The following is a 9,227-nucleotide window of genomic DNA, read 5'->3' on the forward strand; positions in this document are numbered from 1 at the left end:
CAATAACCTCTATTTATCCTGACATCTGATTTCCAGCAAAAAAAAAAAAGACGTATTTTTTATACAGCTTTGTATAAATTCAGGCATTGTGATTTATGGGTCTCTTATATAAAGCAACTTTAGATCCTTCCACTGTGAAAGGTGATATGTAAGACATTTGATTTATCTTGATTTGGTCAAATAAAAAGCTCCTGTGGATGAAAGTAAGAGTTGCTGCGAAGGTTGTTTGTAAAAACCTTCCTTCTATCCTACTATCATCCAAAATCACCTCACAAACAGAACAATAAACATCACCAAGGACACCTTTATATCTCCTCCATAAATTCTTAAATGCTGAAAATCCAGCAAACAGTGATGCAGTGCGAAAAGCTAAACCTCTGGTGTTCCTCCTACTTGCTGAATAAGAAGCACTAAACACTAAATTTTCTCTTACAGTGTTTTTGTTTTAGTTCTAGCTTTTATTATTTATTATTGCACACTAATTTGAGTAAACTATATAGTGAGTCTAGAATGTAGATGTTTTTATCCTATATCTGTTTAGAATGTCTTATGTTGATCCTAAATAAGCACTCTTCCGTTTAGCTGCACCAACATTCTACAATAATAAAATCTGACCCAGAAAAAAATTTGATGTGAAAACAAACTGTGATAAAGTTTCATGGGGTACAGCTGTTAAGTGCAGTGCCACTTCTTTACGTTCTAATCATTTAGCTGAAATTAAACAAACCACGAGAAAGGATTGCATTGTTTTATTTTGTTTGCTGTTGTTATGGTATTCTTGCTTGTGTTGTTTCTTTCTTTGAGGTAGAAATAAAAATCTACTTAACTAGCCTTCCTTCTAAATTATCTTAATGCTCCATTTATTTTTAGGCTTTTATTCTAAAGATAGCACTTAAGCTTTAGGCCTGTGTTTATAGTTCAACGAATGTATTGGTTGTGTTGGTAATAAAGCTGTTTTCAATTACCGTATTGGGATTATTTCTCTTTTGAGAAAAAAAAACAGCATTGTGAACCCTATGATGAATAAATGATTAAAAATGGACAGTTAGTTATTGTGTGTAATGTTGCAACAGCTGTGGTCACTTTCAACTGAAAAGCAAAGTCCCCCGTGTCATTAACCCCATTATTTGGTCTCAACTGTAAGGTAAGATCCATATTTGGAGATTCAGCGGTACACTGAGGACAACCTGCAGAGATTAATTAATCTATTGAGCAACGATCTCAGCAAAAACTAATTCAAAATTAATTTGAAAAAATGAATGCAAGTCTAGACGGTTTTATGCATTAAAATATGATTCAATTCTTACAGACAGGAGACTATCCCATTTTCTGTTTTCCAAGCTCCATTTTCATCTTGTCTTCAACCGTAAAATAGATAACAACAATGCATAAATACTCTGAATATTTTTTTAAACATATTTTATAGATGATGTGTTGTGCATTATATAGAATTGCTAATTAAAATTTTCCTCTACTGAGCCTGAGGCTTCAACATGCAGGAGTAACTGAACTCTGGGTTGTTTAAACAATTTCTCAGAGGACTTTGTAACTCATTGCACAGAGGACTGTGAATCCCTCTGTGGCTATAAAAAGGTGCAGGAACGCACCATTCTTCTTCACATTGTGCTCAGCTTCACGCAGCCATCTCAGCTTCCAGCTACTTTGGTCAAGGAGAACCCAGACCCTCTTGAAGACATGGACCTCAACGGAACATGGCAGGTTTACTCCCAGGAGAACTACGAGGAGTTCCTCAAAGCCTTGGGTGAGAAAAGCATTTACAAATTTTACATCAACTAAAGTCAATTTATGCAAGGTATATTTCATCTTGGGCAGATTACAACTATTTTTTTCTACTTTACAGAACTCCCAGAAGATGTTATCAAGATAGCCAAGGACATCAAACCTATTACTGAGATTAAGCAGACAGGCAATGACTTTGTCATCACTTCTAAGACACCTGGAAAAACCGTGACAAACTCCTTTACCATCGGAAAAGAGGCTGAAATTACCACCATGGGTGGCAAGAAGCTAAAGGTTGCTAAGTTTTGCTTATCTTCTTTAATGAGACACACATCCTGAGCCAAGGCTACTTAAACCATCTGTCTATATCCCTTATAACCAGTTTATTTATGTACTTTTTTTGTTTTGTTTCACTGCTTAATTGTCTGCTATTATTTGACTGTTTCACTGTTGGTTCTGAATCCTTTCCTCTTATCTTTAATCAGTGCATTGTCAATTTGGAGGGAGGCAAACTGGTCTGCAAAACCGGCAAATTCAGTCACATACAGGAACTCAAAGGCGGAGAAATGGTTGAGGTATGGTGCATTCCAGTAAATTTCTTGCACAATCATATTTATCAGAGAGAAAGCTACACATCAAGCTTTTTGACTGTTTAATTACAACCTCTGAAATAATATTTGCTTTCTTTGTCTTGTTTAGACTCTGACGGTGGGCTCAACAACTCTTATCAGGAAGAGCAAAAAGATTTAAATCTGGGAGTGACAAAGATACAATGTCTATTTAAATAAAGAAAGGCTGTGTAATGTGTGTTTGTATTGTTTTATGTCCACATGTGTTTAGTGGGAGCTAAACTGACGAGCTTTAAAAAAGAATCAAATCCACAACACAGGCAGAGCTTTACAAAGAAAAAGTTAAAACACATTTAGTTTATCCAAATAAAAATGAAAAAGGTTCTTCCGGTGGGTTTTCTATGGACCTTCAGTTATTAAAGATTCAACATCTGGAGATAAACAGTCTGACCCTAAATTTAAATCTAAAGGTGAATAAACAGCTGGCAACTGTAACTGTTTTTTTTTTTTTTTTGAAATGGCATATACATACATATATCATTACATCTTTATGTACATAATGGCGTATGTGACTGATGGGTAAATAAGTTGGCAGTAAATTTTTATTATAAAGTGAGAGTTATTAGATAAGCTAACACAGGTGAATAAAATGAGTAAAAGGAGCAATAAATAAACAAAGGCAGGATAGATGTTTGTGAAAAAGATATAGTTCCAGTAGTTTTCATTTTAAGCAGAATTGAATTTAATGCAAATTTGCATTTACTACTATATATAAAAGTTTTTTGTTTGTTTTTTGGAGTGACAGATGTGCAGTAATAATTTTCAGTGTTATGACCTATGAAATACTGCACAATCCTTCTAGAAATGTCAACCTTTATCTTAGAAAGGTAGTTTTGGCCACTAAAGTTTTTTAGCTTAATTTTATTCTGTATGTGCCGACATCAATGGACTACAAACTATATATTGTTTACCCTTAAGAGTCTTAAGAAAATAGCATCCATGTTTTGTTCAGATGTTTATCCAAAAGGCTTCATCTAACACATTTGTCTAGGTTATTTATTGTACCATAACCCATTACAGTATCTTTTAATCCAGGTGCACCATCTGTTAGGTCATTTTTTTCTGAGGTCTGAAATAGCAAGTGAAAAATAAAAAACAAAAAATGTTGAAAAATATTAAAATGTCAGATTTTTCTTCAAACACAACTTAGAATAATTTAACCAAAAGAACCATTTTCCACTGAGCTAATAATAAAAGCAAATACAAACCAGACAGAAATAAGGATTCCCAGACACATATGGGGGGAGGGGAGGGATTTATTTTATTTTTTATGGTACTTTGTTGTCAAATTAAGAACATTCTTTTTCATTTTGGACATCAATTAAAACCAATTGTTAACAGGGCACATCTATAAATATTTGGTGACATATCAGGGGGAAACAAATTAGAAGCCAATGGTTTTAGTCTGTTGCAATTTAGAATATGGAGACTTTGTTATGCAATTTGACTGGGGAAAAAAAACGAAGAAAAACCAAAAAGTGAAATTCTGTAAATTAAGAACACTGAGCAGAGTTTAACTTTCAGGTGGCGGAAGATCACCTGAAAGCTAAAAACAGCAAGTTGGTGGAAATCGGCGAACAAAATACAGGAGTAGGCACATTTGTCAACTGAATTGAGATCAGAAACAGTCAAGTTGATTCAAAACTTCAAATCCATACATAAGAAAGTCTCCATTAAGCCAATTTTTTTTTTTTTGTCCTTTTAATTTCATTTGCATCTAGCATCTTTCGTCCTACACTGTGTCATATAAAACAATAAAAAACGTGCAAGATCTCCGTAAAGATAACAGTGTAGGGTGCGGCATATGCTATAGGCGAGGGAGATTTTTTACGTTTTTTTAACAAAAATATTCTTCAGCATTGAAGTTAAGACATTTCCTTTGCATGTCTTATACATTCAGTGTTATTACTAAAAATACTTTTGCCAGACAGGCATCAAAGGTGGCCTGTAAATGTACATATGCTACAAGAACTTTTTACATTTCATTATATACATGGCTCCTGACCACAATAACAATCGCTTTGTTTTGTTATTTTCTATGCTGGCCATAAACAGCTTCAACTCTGCAAAGGGAAAAACAAAACAAAAAAACAAACGAAAAGAGTCTCAACAGAGGACCAAAACTCACAACAGTATTCATAAAGATAGTCCATTGCATTTCCATCATTTCAATAGCATCCCAACCTGCCATTTAGGGTAAGTCCGATTACAGTGCAAGAGGGTAAACAGGCAGCGGCAATAGGCAACAAGCGTGCCGATGATTGGATGGTCAGTAAGAGAGGATTTGTAAACAAACATCCGCATTCTGTCTCATGCAGAGACCCTCGGGCGAACCATCGCTAAAGTTAAAGCGCCTCCGTTCTCTCACTTCAGCACAAATGGCTGCAGCTCACAGGAGCACGTTTTGGTGCATACCTCTTCCGCAAGTTACAGCTGCACCACTGCGCTAAAGAGAGACACTGAGGGGTAGTAACAGTACTGATTGCAAAGATGAACAGCGAGGAAATGTCCACTCACCACTGAGGCAAAGTACAAAGAGTGGAAGTTATTGACCACACAGAGGGTGTGAAAAATATGCAGCAAAAACATTGCTTTGGTTACACAGTGCTTTCAATCGCAACAAAAGGACTTGTACAAAATAATGCTTTGATAGAGTGGAGCAGGCTTTGGACACTCAACTCCTATAGTGCATGTGCGCACAGCGCAAAGAAAAGAGAAGTACAGGAGTTGGTTGTTCAAGGCCTTTGTGCTATGGTCTCTTTATTACCCCTTGAGGTCAGTCTTTCAGCTTGTCCTGTACATGGCTAATAGCATGTCAAATAAAATAGCTTTATCCCTGCAGAACTGCAGTCGAGTGCCTTTTTCCATTCCAAACAAGGAAAGTGATATCTAGGAATCTGGGGAGGGGGGGCTTTAAAAAAATGCTACAAATATGAACCTGCTTTAGCACCTGAATCTTCGGAACTCACTCCAAAGGTTCAACTTCAAAACATGTGGAAATAAAGTGTCCGTCCAAAGAAATGGACCATAAAGGTGATGCATTTTACCTGACCTACAATAAAACCCCTATTTGAGGAAAAAGGACACTCAGCCTGCGTTAACAGCCAACACTAAAAAAGAACAAAACAAAACAGAAGTTTAAAAAAAAAACGGATCCAGTCATCACTTAAAGAAACTGGCTCTACTTAAGGCATTACCATCCAGCACCGCTAAGTGGCTGTAATATCTTTTATAGCTGTTGTTTTTAATTCATCAACAGTATTATATACCCAACTTTAAGAGGTTTTAAGCCAAAAATGACAAGAATATTACAACCACATGGCAACTCGAAAGGCAAATACCTAAAGAGAGTCGCAGTACATGGGCTCGATATAAATTTGAGGTGGATGTTTCGATCTTAAGCCTGCACTTTCAGGAGGCTCTTTAGCTGGAAGGCCATCATCTCCCTGTGATCACAGGATCCCATAGGGAAAGAAACCCAATGACTGGGGGGTTTGGGCAACACACTGGGTGAGGGGGGCTCACTGAACTTAGGCCCTGCATAACTCGGGCTACCCTGAGCTGCTAGCAGCGTATTAAGGTGAGACACTGCACCCTCCCAGTTCTGATCATAGGTGGTGGTCAAACGGATAGAAGCATTCTTCTCCGCAGACGCGGCCTGCCGTGCCTCCGGAGACCTGTGGTAGGTGGTGCCCTTGTCGTTCCGGCGGTGACCATGATGATGAAGGCCCCCCGCCCCTCCCATAGACACTACTACGGCTGCCGCTCCACTCTGGTCGCGGCTCCTCTGCTTGGCCTTGCCGAACTGGTGGCTTTTCTTGGGGCGTTCGGGGTGGGAAATTGGAATGTTGTACCTCTCTCCACCTCCCATGTTTCTGTACTACCTGTCACCTAAAGGATGAGATCATATAGTCACTTCAGTGCATAGTTGAAGAAACACATTGCATTCATGTGGGAAGTAACAAACATTGAACACCAATAGCGTAACTATCGCTAAGCAGACACTGCAGTTGCTTAGGGGCCCCGTCACTGAGACCTTGTTGGCCCCCATGCGGAATTGTGGAATAGGATGTTTCTTTGCAGATGTCATGGTGCAAAAACTCACCTGATACTAGACTACAACACATGGCAGATTTCAACATGATGGTGAGTCGCTTAAACACAACTCCAATAGCAAAGCAGACAGTGGTACTTTTAATTACTATGTTAATAAAATATTTAAACCGTAATAAATATCTTAAAAAAACAATGTACTTGAGTATTTTATTTTTTATAATTCGAGGAATTATGGGTAATCCAGAGCGTCAATTAAAATCATAACCGTTAAGTACAGCGCATTAGCAATGATGTGTTGTACTTCATATGGGCATATTTTGTCATGTCTTACGCCATTGCTTTTTCTTTATTAAATATCAGCTTCTTCTAGGAGTGGAAATTTCTTTGAAATCTGAAATAAAAGGTCTGAATGTCTACAATATTCATAAAAAAACAAACAGAATACCATGACAAAATGTGATGCAGACCCCTATCTTTTCAAATCTAAAGATATTTAGAAAAAAATCTGTGTAAAATTCAGCATATGAGGGAATATAGCCTATCCATCGAACTGGAAAACAACAACAACAGCACCAGCAGCAGAGTCTACGTGCAGGAAAGGCAGACATTCAGGGCCGCTCCACCCCTCCCCCACACCCAGACAGACAGACCAAGAAGCCAAACAGCCCCAGCTCACCTCTTTGTTGTTAGGCTGAAGACGACGAGATCTTGCTTTAATCTTTCACCACCAATCGGTCCCCAGGTCCTCGAAGTAGTTCTCTGTCTACTTCTCGCTGCACTTGTGAGTCCAGCAAGGTCTGAGTTTCTCATGTGCCAATGATCTTTGTTTTGCCGTGAAGCCGAGTTGAACATCAATTCACCTCGGCGCACGATTCTCAAAGAAGCCGAAGCTGGGGGGGGGGGGGGGGGGGGGGGGGGGGGAAGAATTGCTCATTAATGCGTCAAAAATAAAAACAATAAGGTCAATAATAGTAAATATACTTCCACGGCTAAACAAAGCATTAGCGAGGCTTTTGTGGAGAGTTTCGCCAAGTGCGTCATCAAGAAGACAATGCATCGAACACCATTCCTCCTTTCTTTTTTTTTTTTTCAATAATTACACGTTAAATACCGTAAAACATGTAATTTATAAAACCTTTCAAGATCTAACATAATAATACAGTTTAAAGATCAATTGTAAATAATTTTTTTATAGAAAAAATTAAAACTTAAATCACATTTTAATTTAAAACGTACTGTTATTAACTGATAAATACAAACACCATTATATTTAAGTGCATTTCAGAGTAACTTTGGAACCGAACCAAAACAAAGAAAGCTAATTCAATATGGCGACCGCGTAAAAAAACAAGTTCCCCTTACCGACTTCTTCAGGCTTTGTTGTTTAAGCCTTTCGTCAAATAATATGTATATATGTATAGGTAGCCTCGGATTCCCTTCGGCAGACAATGTAGGAAGCACAGCAAAACTATATTTCCTACAAATCCGTCACTCTCGAAGCTTAAATGTTGTTACTAGTGGCCGTAAAGGCGCCACTTCTCCCTCCCGACACTGAACTGCAACAAAATGGAATCTGCAGCGCATATATGTATTCCTTGTTCTGAAAGTTCTAACCAATCGCGTCGCGAGAGGTTGAGAGGACCGACCAATAAGCGACCGAGAAGCAAAGACATCTGCGCCTGTTGCCACAGCGTTGACGTAGGTTGGTGTTTCTCCTCCCATTTCCTTTGTTGGTCCTGCTCTCGGGTATTTCCTGAGTGAAGTCAGAAAAACAACGCTTAAACAGCCTCGAAAACCGCACAAATTTCAAGTTAAACATAACCAAAAAAACCAATTTGACACAAAACACCGTCACACGTATGCAGTGTCATAATATGAACTGTTATGTTTTTAATAAATACATTTAAGATTAAAATACTTTTTCTTAATTGTTTTTTGAACAGTTTCTTTTCATTTTTTGGTGGGGTGAATACTTATCAGTGTGGATTAAATTTGCTGTTTGATAGCAACAGGTTGTACTAAATCTTGTTAGAAAATGACCACCCCCCCCCCATCCCTGGTGACGTAATATAAGGCGATAAAACATGTTTCACTGAAACCCATTTTGAATTCTCTTTGTCACTTAACTAAAAGTTTCCACCTGTCCCATCTGTTTGCTGCTTGAAGTGATACTTTCTATATTTAAAGGCTGGATGTGACCATTTTTGTGAAAATCCAGTGTAAAAACTGAAGGGGTGTCTCACTCAGATACTATAGGATTTTGTTTAAGGCCTAAATATATGGGGCCTTGTGGCAAATAGTTTAAAATAATTTCGTGAATCTCGGTAAAGCTTTACCTTAGAACTTTTACCTGAATATTTCCCTTACTTTTTCTTTTTCTGCCAGAAAAATAATACCTTCTTTTTTGGGGGGGTTCTAAAACAGGTCCAAACTTAATCCACTGGAAAAATAAATTATAGTGTTTTTTTTATTATTATTATTATTATTATAAGAGATTAAAGCATTATTCTATATTTTGGGGGGCCTCAGTCAGACAGAATAGGGAATCTGAACAGCAATGTTTAAAATAGATTCTGGTTGGCTCTTTGAATAGAATAGAATAGAATAGAATAGAATTCAACTTTATTGTCATTACACTGTCACAAGCACAAAGCAACAAAATGTAGTTTGCATTTTTCCAGAGGTGCTATGCAGGATGAACTTACATGTGTACAGAGACTATGTATGGCCTATAAATAGTATATATAAAAAGAGAGTAATTGTAAGAGGCTATAAAATTAAGAATTATGGAAGCTATGTACA

The 9,227-nt window shown here is 37.5% G+C and overlaps 2 protein-coding genes across 2 annotated transcripts; one reads left to right on the forward strand and one right to left on the reverse strand.

The window, feature by feature from the left end:
• Positions 1-1,601: 1,601 nt before the first annotated feature.
• On the forward strand, positions 1,602-2,547 carry fabp10a (fatty acid binding protein 10a, liver basic). The gene is made up of 4 exons (XM_038276350.1): positions 1,602-1,762; positions 1,862-2,034; positions 2,226-2,315; positions 2,440-2,547. The coding sequence occupies exons 1-4, from the start codon at positions 1,696-1,698 to the stop codon at positions 2,488-2,490; spliced, it is 381 nt and encodes a 126-aa protein (XP_038132278.1). The 5' UTR covers positions 1,602-1,695; the 3' UTR covers positions 2,491-2,547.
• Positions 2,548-4,051: 1,504 nt separating this feature from the next.
• Positions 4,052-7,995, reverse strand: pnrc2 (proline-rich nuclear receptor coactivator 2). Its single transcript, XM_038276349.1, has 3 exons — positions 7,788-7,995; positions 7,102-7,315; positions 4,052-6,260 (listed from the first exon to the last, which is right to left on the reverse strand). The coding sequence occupies exon 3, from the start codon at positions 6,238-6,240 to the stop codon at positions 5,767-5,769; it is 474 nt and encodes a 157-aa protein (XP_038132277.1). The 5' UTR covers positions 6,241-6,260; positions 7,102-7,315; positions 7,788-7,995; the 3' UTR covers positions 4,052-5,766.
• Positions 7,996-9,227: the final 1,232 nt, after the last annotated feature.

Source organism: Cyprinodon tularosa, unplaced genomic scaffold (assembly GCF_016077235.1).
Source record: "Cyprinodon tularosa strain WSP-4 unplaced genomic scaffold, ASM1607723v1 ctg124, whole genome shotgun sequence".
In the NCBI taxonomy this organism is placed as follows: Eukaryota; Metazoa; Chordata; class Actinopteri; order Cyprinodontiformes; family Cyprinodontidae; genus Cyprinodon; species Cyprinodon tularosa.

Coding starts and splice junctions, on each gene's coding strand:
- fabp10a (XM_038276350.1), top strand. CDS start 1,696: ATGGACCTCAACGGAACATGGCAGGTTTACTCCCAGGAGAACTACGAG. Junction 2,035..2,225: donor TGGGTGGCAAGAAGCTAAAG/GTTGCTAAGTTT, acceptor ATCTTTAATCAG/TGCATTGTCAATTTGGAGGG. Junction 2,316..2,439: donor AAGGCGGAGAAATGGTTGAG/GTATGGTGCATT, acceptor TGTCTTGTTTAG/ACTCTGACGGTGGGCTCAAC.
- pnrc2 (XM_038276349.1), bottom strand. CDS start 6,240: ATGGGAGGTGGAGAGAGGTACAACATTCCAATTTCCCACCCCGAACGC.